General features: G+C 46.3%; 1 protein-coding gene across 1 annotated transcript in view; it reads left to right on the forward strand.

The window, feature by feature from the left end:
- Positions 1–277: 277 nt before the first annotated feature.
- Positions 278–22,613, forward strand: part of COMP (cartilage oligomeric matrix protein) — a 284,919-nt gene continuing 262,583 nt past the window's right edge. Inside the window, exon 1 of the mRNA XM_063914764.1 lies at positions 278–359. Within this exon, the coding sequence (XP_063770834.1) occupies positions 294–359 (66 nt within the window). The 5' untranslated portion in view covers positions 278–293. The remainder of the gene's footprint in view (positions 360–22,613) is intronic.

The following is a 22,613-nucleotide window of genomic DNA, read 5'->3' on the forward strand; positions in this document are numbered from 1 at the left end:
TGGTACTGCGCATGCACAAAACCACTGCTTATCTACTGTCACATTCTATGTTCCTATATGACATATGCCTGGCGTAAAGCAGACCGGTACGCATCCTTAGATAGTTGCTGCTTTGCATATGTCACAATTTTGGCTTCTTTAATTAACATAAACGCAACTATCATGTGAGGAGCAATTGCAGCCAGCTTTGTGTGTGCATATAGATTACCTAAAACAAATATAAATGTTATGCTAAACTATGCATGGATAACACATTATTTAACATCATTTTAGGAGGAGATGTTTCGCCACAAATGCTTGCAGAGATGAAAGAAAACAATATTGTGCTAAAGCAGGTCCGAGAACTCTTGAAACAACAGGTAAATCGCATACTTTAATAGTAGCACAATCTACTGTACTGCACTTTATTTGTGAATGAGATTTTAAAAATAATAGTTTTCTGTAAAAGCACTGTATACTTTGTTGGCTCTGTACATATAACATTTTAATATTCATATAAAAAAAATAATAATAGCTGACCCCACACGATTGGTCACGTCCCCATAATATAAGTGCCCAGCTCTGCACTAGAATGAATAATAATAATCAATTTTTATATGTTAATATCAGTTTGTTCAGTTCATCCTATCATTAAATTCAGTCCTCTGTTTGCTATTAATTGACCTGATGTTCTATCCATCCGTAGTCTCCAGACTTGGCAATTGCACCTCCGGCTGTGACCAATGGAGTATAACTGATTAACAGAGACTTTTGGTTTGGCATATGACACAGGAAGAGAATGTTGTGGCTGTGTGTCTAATCTCTACACATTTTATCTATTTCCTTGTACTGTGCAATTTAAGGTTCAGCCAGTTTGCTAATTATAGAACACAACACAAAACTTGTACCTGATTTTTGTTTTTAACCCATTCTGTTACAAATATATACACTCATGTCATCTTTCCTTATATTTATCATCATTTTTCTAGTAGACCAGCACAAGTGGGTTCTACTTTATGTGGAATTGCTTAATACTGCTTAAAAAAAGAGATATTTTCTTTTTTTTCCCCATAAAGTAATTTGCTTATAATCACAGACTGACACTAGGGAATGATCAGTCCAGATCAAAGTCCTTATGCTGTATTCTTGTATTAGGAGAATATGTGCTTTCTTATCAGAAAAAAATGTGATGTGTAGCCAGAGGTGTAGCTAGGTGCCATGGTGCCCGGAGCAATGGTACATTCGGCGCCCCCTCCCCTGTACTGAACTGGAGTTGAAAAATAAATAAATAAATCCTAAATTGGTGACAGGGTCAGTTCTAGACCTTGTGAAGCTCAGTGTGAAAGGTTCCTTTGGGTGCCCCCATGTTTAAAATATAGACAGTGCGCACTGTAGGTATGCAACTAAAATATAGGGGTTTGGCTTCATGGGGAAGGGGTGTGGCCACAAAATATTACATTCACATTACACCGTATAGTAGTTTCCGTTATTCACATTGCACCACACAGTAATACCCCTTATACATGTTACGCCACACAGTAGAGCTGCTTATACACGTTACGCCACATAGTAGAGATGCTTATGCATGTTACACCAGAGTAGATCCGCTTATACACCATATGCCACAGGGGAGCCGCTTATACACGTTACACCATGGTAGAGCCCTTTATACATATTATGCCATGGTAGAGTCCCTTACACCACATTAGAGCCGCTATGGAAGTAGCTGTATTTAACTATATACTTGTTTAATTAAAATAAATTAAAAACAGTATGTATGCCTGAGCATGACCTGACATCAAACCCCCAATCCCTTAATTAAACTAGTGCTCCAAATGTGACATCCCGCAGACCAGATAATGCCCCAGACTCTCAATGAAAATAATGCTCCATTACTGACCCCCCAGATCTAATAATCTCCCAATGTCTCAATGAAAATAATGCCCCAAATGTGACACCCCCATAGACCTGAACCTTCCCTCCAAACTCTTAATGAAAATAATGCACCAAGGGGGAGCGTGGCCTGCTGTGAACGAGGACGGACGTGCAGCCTCATAGCTCCTACAGAAAGCTTTAATTTAATCTGGCTGAGCTGCCCTTTAAAGGTCTTAGTGACCTCTCACTTCTGTGGGTAGCCTACCATAGCGGCCCGGTGTTTGCTGCGGAGCCGGCAGTCACTTTGGGTGCCCATGCAGGTTGCGGCCTACGCCGGGTTGAAATCCGGGACCTTAATTTCTGCTGTGCCAGACCGGAAGTTAGCGTGGGTTGAGCCTGGACCCGTTCAGTGCCGCTGCCACTTGCCGTTCAGCACCCAAACTCCACTGCCCACGGGTCTGACCTGACTCGCTGCTGGGAGACCGAGTGATAGAGGACCGGGGATTGCGAGCGCTCGCCCCACCGAGCTGCATCCCCGTCACCTGCTGGAGATCGGAGCCGCAGTGCTCATTGTGCCCGGACTGCGGGTGCTCGTCCACGGAAGCCGCCGTGCTTGCCTGTTCACGGAGCCCACTGGTCATTGAGGGACTGGATTGCCTGATTCCCGGTACTCAGTGCGGGTAAGCACACACTGCACCGCCCTCAGTCAGCAGTTCCAACCCCACTAGCGGCGGCCATTTTACCTGCACCTTAGCCCCTGTATTCGACCAAAGAACTGCAGGAACTGTTTAAGGAGCACTGAAGTGGGGATTTGATACAGACTGCTCCATCCCACTTGCTTTGGGGTCTTAAAATTCTCGGTCCAGTCACCCCCACTTCTGATTGCCACACAGCTGAGATGCAGCTCTGTATTAGTGGGAAGCACTCCTGCGTTAGTGTAGTCTGTGCCGTTCCTGTAGCCATTACCATCTCCCAAACCCTCCAGGCACACTACCCCCCCTCCCATATCACCCCCCCTCATATCACCGCAGCCTCTGGACTGGGTCACACAGACCCTCACTGCTTTGGCATACTGCTGTATTGTAGGAGGACACTCCACACTCAGTCCTTAACACCCTTTCTCTAACGTCCTAGTGGATGCTGGGGACTCCGTCAGGACCATGGGGATTAGCGGCTCCGCAGGAGACAGGGCACAAAAAGTAAGCTTTTAGGATCACATGGTGTGTACTGGCTCCTCCCCCTATGACCCTCCTCCAAGCCTCAGTTAGGTTTTTGTGCCCGTCCAAGCAGGGTGCAATCTAGGTGGCTCTCTTAAAGAGTTGCTTAGAAAAAAGTTTTCAGGTTCTTTATTTTCAGTGAGTCCTGCTGGCAACAGGCTCACTGCATCGAGGGACTTAGGGGAGAGAAGTGAACTCACCTGCGTGCAGGATGGATTGGCTTCTTAGGCTACTGGACACCATTAGCTCCAGAGGGAGTCGGAACACAGGTCTCGCCCTGGGGTTCGTCCCGGAGCCGCGCCGCCGACCCCCCTTGCAGATGCTGAAGTTTGAAGAGGTCCGGAACCAGGCGGCAGAAGACTTTCAGTCTTCATCAGGTAGCGCACAGCACTGCAGCTGTGCGCCATTGTTGTCAGCACACTTCACACAGCGGTCACGGAGGGTGCAGGGCGCGGGGGGGGGGCGCCCTGGGCAGCAATGTATAATACCTGTATGGCGAAAAATACATCACATATAGCCCTTGAGGCTATATGGATGTATTTAACCCCTGCCAGATATCACAAACTCCGGAGAAGAAGCCCGCCGAAAAGGGGGCGGGGCCTATTCTCCTCAGCACACAGCGCCATTTTCCCTCACAGAAATGCTGGTGGGAAGGCTCCCATGCTCTCCCCTGCACTGCACTACAGAAACAGGGTTAAAACAGAGAGGGGGGGCACTGATTTGGCGATATGAATATATATTAAATGCTATAAGGGAGGAACACTTATATAAAGTAGAGATGAGCGGGTTCGGTTTCTCTGAATCCGAACCCGCCAGAACTTCATGTTTTTTTTCACGGGTCCGAGCGACTCGGATCTTCCCGCCTTGCTCGGTTAACCCGAGCGCGCCCGAACGTCATCATGACGCTGTCGGATTCTCGCGAGGCTCGGATTCTATCGCGAGACTCGGATTCTATATAAGGAGCCGCGCGTCGCCGCCATTTTCACACGTGCATTGAGATTGATAGGGAGAGGACGTGGCTGGCGTCCTCTCCATTTAGATTATAAGAGACTGAGAGAGATTTACTGGAGCTGACTAGGAGGAGTACTGTTACTGTAGAAGTGTAGAGACTGAGTGGAGAGAGTTTACTAGTGAGGACAGTGCAGTTTACTTTATAATCCGTTCTCTGCCTGAAAAAAGCGATACACAGCACACAGTGACTCAGTCACATACCATATCTGTGTGCACTGCTCAGGCTCAGGCCAGTGTGCTGCATCATCTATTATCTATATATAATATTATATATATCTGTCTGACTGCTCAGCTCACACAGCTTATAATTGTGGGGGAGACTGGGGAGCACTACTGCAGTGCCAGTTATAGGTTATAGCAGGAGCCAGGAGTACATAATATATTATATAGTGAGTGACCACCAGACACACAGTGCAGTTTATTTAATATATCCGTTCTCTGCCTGAAAAAAGCGATACACACAGTGACTCAGTCAGTCACATACCATATCTGTGTGCACTGCTCAGGCTCAGGCCAGTGTGCTGCATCATCTATATATATTATATATCTGTCTGACTGCTCAGCTCACACAGCTTATAATTGTGGGGGAGACTGGGGAGCACTACTGCAGTGCCAGTTATAGGTTATAGCAGGAGCCAGGAGTACATATTATATTAAAATTAAACAGTGCACACTTTTGCTGCAGGAGTGCCACTGCCAGTGTGACTGACCAGTGACCTGACCACACTGACCACCAGTATAGTTAGTAGTATACTTATATTGTGATTGCCTGAAAAAGTTAAACACTCGTCGTGTGACTTCACTTGTGTGTTTTTTTTTTTTTATTCTATAAAAATAAAACTCATTCTGCTGACAGACAGTGTCCAGCAGGTCCGTCATTATATAATATATAATATATACCTGTCCGGCTGCAGTAGTGATATATATATATTTTTTATATCATTTATCATCCAGTCGCAGCAGACACAGTACGGTAGTTCACGGCTGTGGCTACCTCTGTGTCTCTGCACTCGGCAGGCAGTCCGTCCATATTGTAATACCACCTAACCGTGGATTTTTTTCATTCTTCTTTATACATACATAGTTACATAGACATCTTCTCTTTATCAACCAGTCTATATTAGCTGCAGACACAGTACAGTACGGTAGTTCACGGCTGTGGCTACCTCTGTGTCTGCACTCGGCAGGCAGTCCGTCCATAATTGTATACCACCTAACCGTGGTTTTTTTTCATTCTTCTTTATACATACATAGTTACATAGACATCTTCTCTTTATCAACCAGTCTATATTAGCTGCAGACACAGTACAGTACGGTAGTTCACGGCTGTGGCTACCTCTGTGTCTGCACTCGGCAGGCAGTCCGTCCATAATTGTATACCACCTAACCGTGGATTTTTTTCAGTCTTCTTTATACATACATAGTTACATAGACATCTTCTCTTTATCAACCAGTCTATATTAGCTGCAGACACAGTACAGTACGGTAGTTCACGGCTGTGGCTACCTCTGTGTCTGCAGTCGGCAGGCAGTCCATAATTGTATACTAGTATCCATCTCCATTGTTTACCTGAGGTGCCTTTTAGTTGTGCCTATTAAAATATGGAGAACAAAAATGTTGAGGTTCCAAAATTAGGGAAAGATCAAGATCCACTTCCACCTCGTGCTGAAGCTGCTGCCACTAGTCATGGCCGAGACGATGAAATGCCAGCAACGTCGTCTGCCAAGGCCGATGCCCAATGTCATAGTACAGAGCATGTCAAATCCAAAACACCAAATATCAGAAAAAAAAGGACTCCAAAACCTAAAATAAAATTGTCGGAGGAGAAGCGTAAACTTGCCAATATGCCATTTACCACACGGAGTGGCAAGGAACGGCTGAGGCCCTGGCCTATGTTCATGGCTAGTGGTTCAGCTTCACATGAGGATGGAAGCACTCAGCCTCTCGCTAGAAAAATGAAAAGACTCAAGCTGGCAAAAGCAGCACAGCAAAGAACTGTGCATTCTTCGAAATCCCAAATCCACAAGGAGAGTCCAATTGTGTCGGTTGCGATGCCTGACCTTCCCAACACTGGACGTGAAGAGCATGCGCCTTCCACCATTTGCACGCCCCCTGCAAGTGCTGGAAGGAGCACCCGCAGTCCAGTTCCTGATAGTCAGATTGAAGATGTCAGTGTTGAAGTACACCAGGATGAGGAGGATATGGGTGTTGCTGGCGCTGGGGAGGAAATTGACCAGGAGGATTCTGATGGTGAGGTGGTTTGTTTAAGTCAGGCACCCGGGGAGACACCTGTTGTCCGTGGGAGGAATATGGCCGTTGACATGCCAGGTGAAAATACCAAAAAAATCAGCTCTTCGGTGTGGAGGTATTTCACCAGAAATGCGGACAACAGGTGTCAAGCCGTGTGTTCCCTTTGTCAAGCTGTAATAAGTAGGGGTAAGGACGTTAACCACCTCGGAACATCCTCCCTTATACGTCACCGGCAGCGCATTCATAATAAGTCAGTGACAAGTTCAAAAACTTTGGGTGACAGCGGAAGCAGTCCACTGACCAGTAAATCCCTTCCTCTTGTAACCAAGCTCACGCAAACCACCCCACCAACTCCCTCAGTGTCAATTTCCTCCTTCCCCAGGAATGCCAATAGTCCTGCAGGCCATGTCACTGGCAATTCTGACGAGTCCTCTCCTGCCTGGGATTCCTCCGATGCATCCTTGCGTGTAACGCCTACTGCTGCTGGCGCTGCTGTTGTTGCCGCTGGGAGTCGATGGTCATCCCAGATGGGAAGTCGTAAGCCCACTTGTACTACTTCCAGTAAGCAATTGACTGTTCAACAGTCCTTTGCGAGGAAGATGAAATATCACAGCAGTCATCCTACTGCAAAGCGGATAACTGAGGCCTTGGCATCCTGGGTGGTGAGAAACGTGGTTCCGGTATCCATCATTACTGCAGAGCCAACTAGAGACTTGTTGGAGGTACTGTGTCCCCGGTACCAAATACCATCTAGGTTCCATTTCTCTAGGCAGGCGATACCGAAAATGTACACAGACCTCAGAAAAAGAGTCACCAGTGTCCTAAAAAATGCAGCTGTACCCAATGTCCACTTAACCACGGACATGTGGACAAGTGGAGCAGGGCAGGGTCAGGACTATATGACTGTGACAGCCCACTGGGTAGATGTATGGACTCCCGCCGCAAGAACAGCAGCGGCGGCACCAGTAGCAGCATCTCGCAAACGCCAACTCTTTCCTAGGCAGGCTACGCTTTGTATCACCGGTTTCCAGAATACGCACACAGCTGAAAACCTCTTACGGCAACTGAGGAAGATCATCGCGGAATGGCTTACCCCAATTGGACTCTCCTGTGGATTTGTGGCATCGGACAACGCCAGCAATATTGTGTGTGCATTAAATATGGGCAAATTCCAGCACGTCCCATGTTTTGCACATACCTTGAATTTGGTGGTGCAGAATTTTTTAAAAAACGACAGGGGCGTGCAAGAGATGCTGTCGGTGGCCAGAAAAATTGCGGGACACTTTCGGCGTACAGGCACCACGTACAGAAGACTGGAGCACCACCAAAAACTACTGAACCTGCCCTGCCATCATCTGAAGCAAGAAGTGGTAACGAGGTGGAATTCAACCCTCTATATGCTTCAGAGGTTGGAGGAGCAGCAAAAGGCCATTCAAGCCTATACAATTGAGCACGATATAGGAGGTGGAATGCACCTGTCTCAAGTGCAGTGGAGAATGATTTCAACGTTGTGCAAGGTTCTGATGCCCTTTGAACTTGCCACACGTGAAGTCAGTTCAGACACTGCCAGCCTGAGTCAGGTCATTCCCCTCATCAGGCTTTTGCAGAAGAAGCTGGAGACATTGAAGGAGGAGCTAACACGGAGCGATTCCGCTAGGCATGTGGGACTTGTGGATGCAGCCCTTAATTCGCTTAACAAGGATTCACGGGTGGTCAATCTGTTGAAATCAGAGCACTACATTTTGGCCACCGTGCTCGATCCTAGATTTAAAGCCTACCTTGGATCTCTCTTTCCGGCAGACACAAGTCTGCTGGGGTTGAAAGACCTGCTGGTGACAAAATTGTCAAGTCAAGCGGAACGCGACCTGTCAACATCTCCTCCTTCACATTCTCCCGCAACTGGGGGTGCGAGGAAAAGGCTCAGAATTCCGAGCCCACCCGCTGGCGGTGATGCAGGGCAGTCTGGAGCGACTGCTGATGCTGACATCTGGTCCGGACTGAAGGACCTGACAACGATTACGGACATGTCGTCTACTGTCGCTGCATATGATTCTCTCAACATTGATAGAATGGTGGAGGATTATATGAGTGACCGCATCCAAGTAGGCACGTCACACAGTCCGTACTTATACTGGCAGGAAAAAGAGGCAATTTGGAGGCCCTTGCACAAACTGGCTTTATTCTACCTAAGTTGCCCTCCCACAAGTGTGTACTCCGAAAGAGTGTTTAGTGCCGCCGCTCACCTTGTCAGCAATCGGCGTACGAGGTTACATCCAGAAAATGTGGAGAAGATGATGTTCATTAAAATGAATTATAATCAATTCCTCCGCGGAGACATTGACCAGCAGCAATTGCCTCCACAAAGTACACAGGGAGCTGAGATGGTGGATTCCAGTGGGGACGAATTGATAATCTGTGAGGAGGGGGATGTACACGGTGATATATCGGAGGGTGAAGATGAGGTGGACATCTTGCCTCTGTAGAGCCAGTTTGTGCAAGGAGAGATTAATTGCTTCTTTTTTGGGGGGGGTCCAAACCAACCCGTCATATCAGTCACAGTCGTGTGGCAGACCCTGTCACTGAAATGATGGGTTGGTTAAAGTGTGCATGTCCTGTTTTGTTTATACAACATAAGGGTGGGTGGGAGCGCCCAAGGACAATTCCATCTTGCACCTCTTTTTTCTTTTCTTTTTCTTTGCATCATGTGCTGATTGGGGAGGGTTTTTTGGAAGGGACATCCTGCGGGCCACTGCAGTGCCACTCCTAGATGGGCCCGGTGTTTGTGTCGGCCACTAGGGTCGCTAATCTTACTCACACAGTCAGCTACCTCATTGCGCCTCTTTTTTTCTTTGCGTCATGTGCTGTTTGGGGAGGGTTTTTTGGAAGGGACATCCTGCGTGACACTGCAGTGCCACTCCTAGATGGGCCCGGTGTTTGTGTCGGCCACTAGGGTCGCTAATCTTACTCACACAGCTACCTCATTGCGCCTCTTTTTTTCTTTGCGTCATGTGCTGTTTGGGGAGGGTTTTTTGGAAGGGCCATCCTGCGTGACACTGCAGTGCCACTCCTAGATGGGCCCGGTGTTTGTGTCGGCCACTAGGGTCGCTAATCTTACTCACACAGCTACCTCATTGCGCCTCTTTTTTTCTTTGCGTCATGTGCTGTTTGGGGAGGGTTTTTTGGAAGGGACATCCTGCGTGACACTGCAGTGCCACTCCTAGATGGGCCCGGTGTTTGTGTCGGCCACTAGGGTCGCTTATCTTACTCACACAGCGACCTCGGTGCAAATTTTAGGACTAAAAATAATATTGTGAGGTGTGAGGTATTCAGAATAGACTGAAAATGAGTGTAAATTATGGTTTTTGAGGTTAATAATACTTTGGGATCAAAATGACCCCCAAATTCTATGATTTAAGCTGTTTTTTAGTGTTTTTTGAAAAAAACAACCGAATCCAAAACACACCCGAATCCGACAAAAAAAATTCGGTGAGGTTTTGCCAAAACGCGTTCGAACCCAAAACACGGCCGCGGAACCGAACCCAAAACCAAAACACAAAACCCGAAAAATTTCAGGCGCTCATCTCTAATATAAAGGTTGTCCCTGTATAATTATAGCGTTTTGGTGTGTGCTGGCAAACTCTCCCTCTGTCTCCCCAAGGGGCTAGTGGGTCCTGTCCTCTATCAGAGCATTCCCTATGTGTGTGCTGTATGTCGGTACGTGTGTGTCGACATGTATGAGGAAAATGTTGGTGAGGAGGCGGAGCAAATTGCCTGTAATGGTGATGTCACTCTCTAGGGAGTCGACACCGGAATGGATGGCTTATTTATGGAATTACGTGATAATGTCAACACGCTGCAAGCCGGTTGACGACATGAGACGGCCGGCGAACAAATTAGTACCTGTCCAGGCGTCTCAAACACCGTCAGGGGCTGTAAAACGCCCATTTACCTCAGTCGGTCGACACAGACCCAGACACGGACACTGATTTCAGTGTCGACGGTGAAGAAACAAACGTATTTTCCTTTAGGGCCACACGTTAAGGGCAATGAAGGAGGTGTTACATATTTCTGATACTACAAGTACCACAAAAAAGGGTATTATGTGGGATGTGAAAAAACTACCTGTAGTTTTTCCTGAATCAGATAAATTAAATGAAGTGTGTGATGATGCGTGGGTTTCCCCCGATAGAAAATTATTGGCGGTATACCCTTTCCCGCCAGAAGTTAGGGCGCGTTGGGAAACACCCCTTAGGGTGGATAAGGCGCTCACATGCTTATCAGAACAAGTGGCGGTACCATCTACAGATAGGGCCGTACTTAAGGAGCCAGCTGATAGGAGGCTGGAAAATATCCTAAAAAGTATACACACACATGCTGGTGTTATACTGCGACCAGCGATCGCCTCAGCCTGGATGTGCAGAGCTGAGGTGGCTTGGTCGGATTCCCTGACTAAAAATATTGATACCCTTGACAGGGACAGTATTTTATTGACTATAGAGCATTTAAAGGATGCATTTCTATATATGCGAGATGCGCAGAGGGATATTTGCACTCTGGCATCAAGAGTAAATGCGATGTCCATATCTGCAAGAAGATGTTTATGGACACGACAGTGGTCAGGTGATGCAGATTCCAAACGGCACAAAGATGTATTGCCGTATAAAGGGGAGGAGTTATTTGGGGTCGGTCCATGGGACCTGGTGGCCACGGCAACTGCTGGAAAATCCACCGTTTTTTACCCTAAGTCACATCTCTGCAGAAAAAGACACCATCTTTTCAGCCTCAGTCCTTTCGTCCCTATAAGAGTCATATCTGTCCAGGGATAGAGGAAAGGGAAGAAGACTGCAGCAGGCAGCCCATTCCCAGGAACAGAAGCCCTCCAACGCTTCTACCAAGTTCTCAGCATGACGCTGGGACCGTACAGGACCCCTGGATCCTACAAGTAGTATCCAAGGGGTACAGATTGGAATGTCGAGACGTTTCCCCCTCGCAGTTTCCTGTAGTCTGCTGTACCAATGTCTCCCTCCGACAGGGAGGCAGTATTGAAAACAATTCACAAGCTGTATTCCCAGCAGGTGATAATAAAATTACCCCTCCTACAACAAGGAAAGCGGTATTATTCCACATTATATGGTGGTACTGAAGCCAGAAGGCTAGGTGAGACCTATTCTAAATCTGAAATATTTGAACACTTAAAAAAGTTCAAATCCAGATGGAGTCACTCAGAGCAGTGATAGCGAACCGGGAAGAAGGGGACTATATGGTGTCCCGGGACATCAGGGATGCTTACCTCCATGTCCCAAAATTTGCTTTTCTCACCGAGGGTACCTCAGGTTCGTGGTACAGAACTGTCACTATCAGTTTCAGACGATGCCGTTGGATTGTCCACGGCACCCCGGGTCTTTACCAAGGTAATGACCGAAATGAGGATTCGTCTTCAAAGAAAATGGACGACCTCCTGATAAGAACAAGGTCCAGAGAACAGTTGGAGGTCGGAGTAGCACTATCTCAAGTAGTTCTACGACAACACGGGTGGATTCTAAATATTCCAAAACCGCAGTTGTTCCAACGACACGTCTGCTGGTCCTAGGGATGATTCTGGACACAGTCCAGAAAAAGGTGTTTCTCCCAGAGGAGAAAGCCAGGGAGTTATCCGAGCTAATCGGGATCCTCCTAAAACCAGGAAAAGTGTCAGTGCATCATTGCACAAGAGTCCTGGTAAAAATGGTGGCTTATTACGAAGCGATTCCATTCGGCAGATTTCACGCAAGAACTCATCAGTGGGATCTGCTGGACAAATGGTCCGGATCGCATCTTCAGATGCATCAGGGGATAACCCTATATCCAAGGACAAGGGTGTCTCTCCTGTGGTGATTACAGAGTGCTCATCTTCTAGAGGGCCGCAGATTCGGCATTCAGGATTGGATGCTGGTGACCACGGAGGCTAGCCTGAGAGGCTGGGGAGCAGTCACACAGGGAAAAAATTTCCAGGGAGTGTGATCAAGTCTGGAGAATTCTCTCCACATAAATATACTGGAGCTAAGAGCAAATTTATAATGCTCTAAACTTAGCAAGACCTCTGCTTCAAGGTCAGCCGGTATTGATCCAGTGGGATAACATCACGGCAGTCGCCCACGTAAACAGAAAGGGCGGCACAAGAAGCAGGAGGGCAGTGGCAAAACTGCAAGGATTTTTCGCTAGGCGGAAAATCATGTGATAGCACTGTCAGCAGTGTTCATTCCGGGAGTGGACGACTGGGAAGCAGACTTCCTCAGCAGGCACGACCTCCACCCGGGAGAGTGGGAACTTCATCGGGAAGTTTTCCGCATGATTGTGAACCGTTGGGAAAGACCAAAGGTGGACATGATGGCGTCCCGCCCGAACAAAAAACGGGACAGGTATTGCGCCAGGTCACGAGACCTTCAGGCGATAGCTGTGGATGCCCTGGTAACACCGTGGGTGTAACAGTCGGTGTATGTGTTCCCTCCTCTGCTTCTCATAACCAAGGTATTGAGAATTATGAGACGTAGAGGAGTAAGAACTATACTCGTGGCTCCGGATTGGCCAAGAGGGACTTGGTACCCGGAATTTCAAGAGATGCTCACAGAGGACTAATGGCCTCGGGAGCTAAGAAGGGACTTGCTTCAGCAAGTACCATGTCTGTTCCAAGACTTACCGCGGCTGCGTTTGACGGCATGGCGGTTGAACGCCGGATCCTAAGGGAAAAGGCATTCCGGAAGAGGTCATACCTACCCTGGTCAAAGCCAGGAAGGAGGTGACAGCACAACGTTATCACCACATGTGGTGAAAATATGTTGCGTGGGTGAGGCCAGGAAGGCCCCACGAAGAAATTTCAACTAGGTCGATTTCTGCACTTCCTGCAAACAGGAGTGTCTATGAGCCTCAAATTGGGGTCCATTAAGGTTCAAGTTTCGGCCCTGTAGATTTTCTTCCAGAAAGAATTGGCTTCAGTTCCTGAAGTCCAGACATTTGTCAAGGGAGTATTGCATATACAGCCCCTTTGTGCCTCCAGTGGCACCGTGGGATCTCAACGTAGTGTTGGGATTCCTCAAATCATATTGGTTTGAACCGCTCAAATCTGTGGATTTGAAATATCTCACTTGGAAAGTGACCATGCTGTTGGCCCTGGCCTCGGCCAGGCGATTGTCAGAATTGGCGGCTTTGTCTTACAAAAGCCCATATTTGATTTTCCATTCGGACAGGGCAGAACTGCGGACTCGTCCCCAGTTTCTTCCTAAGGTGGTGTCAGCGTTTCACCTGAAACAACCTATTGTGGTGCCTGCGGCTACTAGGGACTTGGAGGACTCCAAGTTGCTAGACGTTGTCAGGGCCCTGAAAATATATATATATATATATATATATATATATAATTCCAGGACGGCTGGAGTCAGAAAGTCTGACTTGCTGTTTATATTGTATGCACCCAAAAAGCTGGGTGCTCCTGCTTCTAAGCAGACTATTGCTCGTTGGATTTGTAGTACAATTCAGCTTGCACATTCTGTGGCAGGCCTGCCACAGCCAAAATCTGTAAATGCCCATTCCACAAGGAAGGTGGGCACATCTTGGGCGGCTGCCCGAGGGGTCTCGGCTTTGCAACTTTGCCGAGCAGCTACGTGGTCAGGGGGGAACACGTTTGTAAAATTCTACAAATTTGATACCCTGGCTGAAGAGGACCTGGGGTTCTCTCATTCGGTGCTGCAGAGTCATCCGCACTCTCCCGCCCGTTTGGGAGCTTTGGTATAATCCCCATGGTCCTGACGGAGTCCCCAGCATCCACTAGGATGTTAGAGAAAATAAGATTTTACTTACCGATAAATCTATTTCTCGTAGTCCGTAGTGGATGCTGGGCGCCCATCCCAAGTGCGGATTGTCTGCATTACTTGTACATAATTATTGTTACAAAAATCGGGTTATTATTATTGTTGTGGGCCATCTTTTCAGAGGCTCCTTCGTTGTTATCATACTGTTAACTGGGTTCAAATCACAAGTTGTACGGTGTGATTGGTGTGGCTGGTATGAGTCTTACCCGGGATTCAAGATCCTTCCTTATTGTGTACGCTCGTCCGGGCACAGTACCTAACTGAGGCTTGGAGGAGGGTCATAGGGGGAGGAGCCAGTACACACCATGTGATCCTAAAAGCTTACTTTTTGTGCCCTGTCTCCTGCGGAGCCGCTAATCCCCATGGTCCTGACGGAGTCCCCAGCATCCACTACGGACTACGAGAAATAGATTTATCGGTAAGTAAAATCTTATTTTTTCAATCTGTGAGAGCGATTCCAGTTCGCCCACGTGATGGCCGGATAATATCCCATTGTGGTCCTTACACCTTCTCTTTAATTCTTTATGTGGATCCGTATTTACGGTTTCTAAGCTATCTGATACCGGCTTTTCATATGTCTAACAAGAACCGGAAAGCTTCGGCTGCGACTACTCCTTCTATATTTACACCCAAAACCAAAGCTTCGCCGCAGAATACATATTGTGCGGGATCATCTCCCCCCGATTCCCCGCCAGAGCTGGACATAGATTCACCTATACATTCTGTTCTCACTACTCTGGTAAACGGGATAAAGCCGACATTCCAACAGGAGCTCAAACGGGCGGTGGACGATTTTAAATCTAATTTAACTTCTCTTGGTCCGAGAACGGACGCTCTGGAGTCCAAAATGGACGAAATATGTCAATACCAAGGTACAGTTGAGAGAGAGCTCTCCCTCCTGAGATCCGAAATTGCTGACCTTAAGGAGAAACAAGAGGATTTGGAGAACAGATCACGCAGGAACAACCGTAGGGTCTGGGGGGTCCCCAAGACTATTTCGGCTTCGTCTGTACCTGCATTTCTCAAGGATCTTTTTAGGCATATTCTCCCTGGTCTTCAGGATGACGAACTCCTCCTTGATAGGGCACATCGGGCACTTAGAGCCAGACCACCTCCTGGCCAACAACCCAGGGATATTGTCACCCGATTACACTATTATCGGACAAAGGAGAAGCTTGTCATTGCGACTAGAGATACACCATCTATTACATTTAGGGATACGCAAGTCCAGCTCTTTCAAGATCTAGCACCTTCTACCATAAAGGAGAGATCTTCAACCTATCACAAGAATTCTGCGACACAACAATATAAAATATCGATGGAACTTTCCTTTCCAACTACAGGTCCTGGCAGACAACACTGTCCACACAGCCAAAATGCTGGAACAAGGCCAAAAATTACTTGAGGATTTGGATATTTCTTCCGGAACCTAACACTGGTGCTATCCCACCAGGTTCTCCCAAGCCTCAGCATAACCGGGCTCCTCAAGCGACATGGCAGCAAGTTTGGCATGGCCCAAAAAATGACTCTGCCCCTCAATGACCTGGGACTCTCTCACGTTTGGTCATATACTCCGTCCCGAAACGAGAGTAGAATGGGATTCTTGATACTACCCGCCCTATAGTAGTGATTTAATCCCTTAATCACAACCTCATTACTGCTGTATGGTATTGATTTTATATGTTAGTATTTTTTTTCGATGGTTAGTTCTTTATTTCGTCCAGTGGCCTGCATGATGCTCATCATTTAGTCTCTACTGTTTATAGGCTCAATTTACGTATTTTATCTAACCACTTAGATAATTCTGTTTTTGTTTTATATGTTATTTGCTATTTTATATTTCTGTTTGTATATTGTGGATCCACAACCACTGCACCTCCCCTTATGGGGGGCCTATTGTATGGTCTAGGGGCCCATGGTCTCCCACCGCCCCAGATTTACACACCTCCCTCAGAGGAGGTCATTGTTCTAGTTCTTGTTCACACTTATTTTTCCCCTTTTTTATTCTAGTGTGTTATTCTCTACAGATATGTATAGTCCCTTAGTTGGGGTCTATTTTTTGAGGGGATTTGGCCTACTAAGGCCCTTTCCTTTTCTTCTCTTTCCATCTTCTCCTCTCTTTTCTTCTACTTCTTCTTTCTTTCCCTCTTCCTTTCCCCTTTCTCTCTCACCCCGACTCGACTGGTCCTGTTCTAATTTTTCTAGGAATTTTCAGCGGAATTCTAAGGCGTTTCTTATCTTGCCTACCCCATGCGTCTGAAGGTCTTCTCACTAAACGTTAATGGTCTCAACTCTCCCAGGCGGCGTACACTTGTCTTAGATACTTGTAGACGAGAGAAAGCTGACATTGTGATGCTTCAGAAGACACCCATGACCGGCGAACATTCTCAATTGCGAGGTAAGTGTTTTCCCTACTCCTATTTTGCTTCTGCCCCTTGTAAAAAAAAGAGGCGTGGCAATTTTGATCTCCAACAAGGTCCCCTTTACTCTCTCTAAGTCTGTGATAGACCCGGAAGGTAGATACCTTATGTTACTGGGCATTATTGGAGCAGAGACAATTACCCTAATCAATCAATATACACCGAACACAGGCCAGGGACGTTTAGACGAATTGAACAGTTCTCTCAGGGTCATGTACTTATCGGTGGGGACTTTAATGCTGTCCTAGATCCAACCCTTGACAAAAAGGCTCCCACTCAAATCAAACACTCACCTGAGGTGCTGCGGATGGCTCAAGTCCTGGCAGATGGCATGAATAGGCGTATGCTGTTAAGATTCCTGGCGCCTTAAAAATTCTATGGCTAGAGATTATACCCACTACTCCGGACCCTACCAAATTTATGCAAGAATTGATATGATCTTAGTCTCCCGCTCCCTAGCGTCTACGATCTCCTATGCGGGTATAAAACCCATCTAATGGACGGACCATGCGGGAACTGTCATTCTGTTCGACCTCTATAACTCCAATGGCAGATCTGGGTCCTGGCGTTTAGATGATAGTTTACTCTTAGACCCTTCTGCTCTCCAGGACATTAGATCTGCTATATCAGAATATTTTGAGATCAACATGTCTGATGAGATTGCTAACGGCGTTATTTGGGAGGCTCATAAAGTCACGATAATAGGTAAACTCATTAGTAAAGCATCTCATCGTCGGAAGCAAACTCCGAGCGAAATCTCCTCTTTAGAAACTGAAATATCTTTGCTATTAGCTGAACATAAACTACGCCCTACTCTTACCTTACTCTCCCAGATAAACACTTTAAGAGGCAAACTCAACACTGTTTTATCACACAGGTCGGCATTCATTTTACGACGGCTACAGCAAAAATATTACGATAAAGCTGACAAAGCCGATTCCGTTCTGGCAAATAAACTTCGACAACAAAAGGTCTCGAACCTGATTAACAAAATCAGGTCTCAGCACACAGGGACCACCACATATGATCCCGAGACAATAGTCCGGGAATTTCAAATTTATTACAAACAACTTTATAATCTCCCTACTCCCTCAATCCATCAAGAGCCCTGGGATGCCCCATCTCTCTCCTCTTTTTTCTCTGACGTTTTACTCCCTCGTATTTCTGACCAACAACTGTTAGACTTAAATGCTGATTTTACGGACATAGAAATTCTCGGTGGCAGTAAGGGACTTAAAACTTCTGCGACCCCAGGCCCAGATGGTTTTTCCCCCCAGTATTATAAAAAAAAGTGCTCACCCCCTTCCTTAAACCTTTTTTAAATGACATATTAAATGGTGCATCCTTTGATGTTATGACTTCCTTGGCAAGTATAGTTGTTATTCTGAAACCCGATCGGGACCCAGAACTAGTCACTAATTATAGACCTATATCGCTTTTGAATGTAGATATCAAGATCTACGCGAAACTATTGGCAAACAGGCTGGGCCCCCTTCTCTCTGAATTAATTAACCCTGGCCAGGTCGGTTTCGTACCAGGCCGTCAAGCCCTTGACAACACACGTAGGACGGTTGATTTGATTCATGAAATACATAGGCGGAAAATGCCGGCTATGGTCCTGGGTCTAGACACTGAAAAGGCGTTCGATTGGATTCAACGGCCTTTTATGTTTCATATGCTTCAACACACGGGTATCGCAGGCCGTTTTTTTCAAGGAATAACGGCATTATATGGTAGCCCCAAAGCTGCTGTACTTGCCAACAGAGTGATGTCATAGTATTTCCCTATTGCCATTGGCACGCGGCAGGGTTGCCCTCTCTCCCCTTTAATATTCGCCCTCTCTATAGAACCCCTCGCTGCGCAGATCCGTGACAACCTGCATATAAGGGAGGTGAGGGTGGGCTCTGTCGAGCACAAAATTGCACTGTACGCGGATGACGTTCTACTCACAATTTCCGACCCTACACATTCTCTGCCCCATCTCTTTCGAGAAATAGAGGAGTTTGGAGTACTCTCTGGATATAAAATTAATAAAATCTAAGACCTCAGTCTTATCAGTTATATCACACAACGCGAGAAAGATAGCCTGACAAGCAAGTTTAGATTGCGCTGGAACACAAGGCAGCTCACATACCTGGGAGTAGCTATCATCAAAAACTATAATTATCTTTTTCAGTCCAATTACCCCAAACTGCTCACCCAACTTCACAGAGGCCTTGAAAATTGGGGGAGCCGATATATCTCTTGGTTTGGCCGTATCAATGCCATCAAAATGATTTTATTGCCTAGACTCCTCTATTTATTTCAAACACTTCCTGTTCGGGTGCCCCCTTACATTTTCAAAACTCTCCAACATGCCACATCACAATTTATTTGGTCCAAGAAGAAACCTAGAGTGAAACGTGTAACATTATAAAAACATTCCTCGGAGGGCTGCCTAGGGGTTCCGGACTTTAAAGCTTACTATATGGCTGCCAAATTAGCACAATGTATTCAATGGAATGCTCCCAAAACTGAGAGGGTGTGGGTCTCAATAGAAACTGACTCCCTTAACTTGCATTATATCTCCTCTTTATTATGGCTTCCTTGTTTAGCGCGCCCTCGCTCGGCTAAATCCCACCCGGTAGTTTCCCATTCTTTAGACATCTGGGACTCAGCTAATCGTAAATATCACTCAGCTCCACACCCTAGCCCTCTGATTCCGTTGTTTGATAACCCATTGTTTCAACCAGGCCGTCACCCAAATGCCCACTCACATTGGCGAGAGGGAGGCACACGACTGCTAAATGACCTAACAACAGATTCTCTGTTCCCATCCTTCTCGGATCTACAATCTAAATTTGCCATCTCTCAAAAATTCTTCTTCCAATACTTGCAGATCCGACACTTCCACTCCACACTTCTTACACAACTTAATCATAGATCCCTGACCACTTTAGAAGATCTTGCATTGCATAGGGACTCGACTAAAGGACTTTTTTCCACTATCTATAGATCACTGTTGCTCCCCTCACAGTCAGACAAAGACCCCCATGAAAGGGCATGGGAACTGGACTTGGGGGAAACGTTAGATTCTGATGAATGGTCTGATATTTACTCGAGCCTAGTGTCTAGCTTCATTTGTGTTCGAGCAAAGGAAAACGCGTATAAGCTTTTTTATAGATGGTATTATGTCCCCACTCAGCTTGCTAAAATGTACCCGGAGTTCTCTCCTTTATGTTGGAGATGTAAGACATTAGATGGAACCAGAGCTGGCCCTAACCAATATGATGCCCCAGGCAAGATTTTGGCTGGTGCCCCCTAGCACCACCACTAGTTCCGCCTCTGACCCTGCACCCCTTTCCCAGCACCATCACCCCCAACCCATAGCAGTCATTTTTTTTCCTACCCCCTGTAATTTAAATAAGAACAGTGTGCACATTCGGCGCACAGCCCAAAAAGGTATTTGTTTTTGCTGGCAAGGGGCATGGCCACACAAAAACACCCTTAATTCAAATTATGCCTCACAGTAGTGCAACTTTATTCACAATTTATCATGCGATAGTGTCCCTTATTCACATTACATCATATATTAGTACCACTTTACTTTATATACGTTACTCCTCACAGTAGTGCCCCTCATTCACATACTATCATACTGAATTGCTCCTTATTCACATTACACCACACCATATTGCTCTTTATTCACATTACACCACACATTAATACCCTTATACACATAATGACACACATAATGTCCCTTACACATATGCCGCACATTATTAGTGCCCTTAAACACATAATGACACATATAGTTCCTGGTGTGAGTCAACTGGCAGCTCTGCTAACGTTGGGTGCCTATTTTTTTGATAATAATGCATCTTATTTGCATTGCTATGTGGCTAGGATGCACAAGCAGCTTCTGCTGATTAAAATGATATGCGGCTTGTCTATATACTGTGTGCGACTGTGGCTGTATCTGCATACGAAATGCTACACACAGAATATACAGTAGGCATGTCGCATATAATTTTATTCAGCAGAAGCTGCTTGTGCCCCTAGGCATACCAGGGCCGTCTCTGGAATGGATGGAACATTCCTGCCGATTTGGAGGGAGTGCCCAAAACTACTCCCCCTTTGAAGGGAAGTAGGGTCCCTAATTTATTCAATCCTGGGTGTTCATGTACCCCTGTGCCCCAAACATTTTCTTCTCGCCGTGTCGTTGCCTGAGGCTTCTCGATGTCAGACCAAACTATTTACCCATATGGTTCTTGCGGCTAGGTGTGCCATAACATTGGCTTGGAAATCCACAGAGGTTCCCACCCTCTGAGAAATTGTAGGGAAAATATGTAATGTCTATACTATGGAACATATTACCAGTATCTTAAAGAGCTCTTCTGGGACTTTTCTTAGGGTCTGGGAGCCATGGACATCCTTTTTCAAGACCTCTCCACCTTTTCATTAATTGACCTCTGTTCTACCACATTCAGTAAACGGTTTACGTCACGATACAATGTTTTTTTTCAGTTTATTTCCCGGGGGACAGGACCAGTCAAGTTATCCCTCCATTTTTCAATACTACGTTTTACTATTATTCTTCTTTGCACCTTCTTCTCTTAGTCTTTGTTCCTGACCTCCCTTTCTCCTCTCTCTTTCCTCCATCTTCTTCATGTTCTTATACTGTTTCTTATAATATCAAAAATTGATGAGACTGACTAATTGTGTATAATTGTATATGTTTACGAGAATCTACCTATGTTTTTTTTTTTTTCTCCTACTGGGGTATTTTTTGTATCTCGGCGAATCCACAGGATTCCTATTGTACACTGCTACTATTACTTTCTGTACTGTATCTCACCTCCCTAATAAAATATATAAAAAAAAGAAAATAATGCACCAAATCTAACCCCCAGCCCCCACTTGATATTCCCCCAATGCCTTAATGACATAATTCCCTAGAACCGCCATCCCACACCTGAAAATCCCACTATGCCTCAATGAAAATGAATTGCCTGAGGGGCAAAGAGAACTGCTCAGCAGCAGCTTGAGGGGCAGAGAGAGGTGCTGCAGCTGCCTGAGAGGCAGAATGAGGTGCTGCAGCAACAGCTGGGGCAGAGAGAGGTGCCACAGCAGCCGGGGCAGAGAAAGGTGCTGCAGCATCTGGTGCAGAGATAGGTGCTGCAGCATCTGAAATAGAGACATGTGTTGTAGCTTTCAGGAAAGAGAGATGTTGCAAAAAGCTGGGGCAGAGAGAGATTATGCAGCAGCTGGGCTAGACAGAGAGGTGCTGCAGCAGCAGCTGTGCTAGACAAAGAGGGGTGCTGCAGCAGCGGAGGTAGTGAGTGGTGCTGCAGGACAGAAGTAACCCTGCTGCACAGCTACAAGCACACAGCGAGCAATATAAAGAGGGTGGTAAAGCTCCAGCATGTGCCGGCTTTCAGTATCTCCTGCTGTCGCCTCTGGCCTGCCCTGTCTCAGAGGCCAAGCCACTGTGCGCACCCTCTGCCCCTCCTCCTCCTGCTCTGTGGCTGCCTGTACAGCGGTCCACAGCACAGCAGGATAAGGGGGAGACGGTAGCGTGCCCTCTAATTTTGCTGGCGCCTGGAGCTTGCGCTCCACCAGAGCCACCCTTGCTACACCCCTGTGTGTAGCACATGTACAATACTACATTACAGAGTGATATAACACAGTGGTCACAGTTCTGATGGGAGAAAAAACTTCATAGTAAATCTAAACTGCTTTGAGGAACAGGTATAATTTTGGTATGCTGGTTGGTTTGGAGTGTGTATTTATAAATACTGCTGTGAGTAAGCAATAATGCTAAAAAAATAAAATGTTACGACACTAATTTAAAGTGCACCCATCCTATTCTATTTATTTACCTTTTTTGCTAAACTCAACCTTCCAAAATTGGTGAAGCGGACAATATTTTCTCCATTTGGAAAATGGTGGCCTTCATATGGTGGGCCAACTGATTTCTTCAGCAATCACAAATAAAATGTTATCTCATTCTGAATCTTTTGTTAAATCCCGTTATTGGT

This window comes from Pseudophryne corroboree, chromosome 1 (genome assembly GCF_028390025.1).
Source record: "Pseudophryne corroboree isolate aPseCor3 chromosome 1, aPseCor3.hap2, whole genome shotgun sequence".
NCBI classification, from domain to species: domain Eukaryota; kingdom Metazoa; phylum Chordata; class Amphibia; order Anura; family Myobatrachidae; genus Pseudophryne; species Pseudophryne corroboree.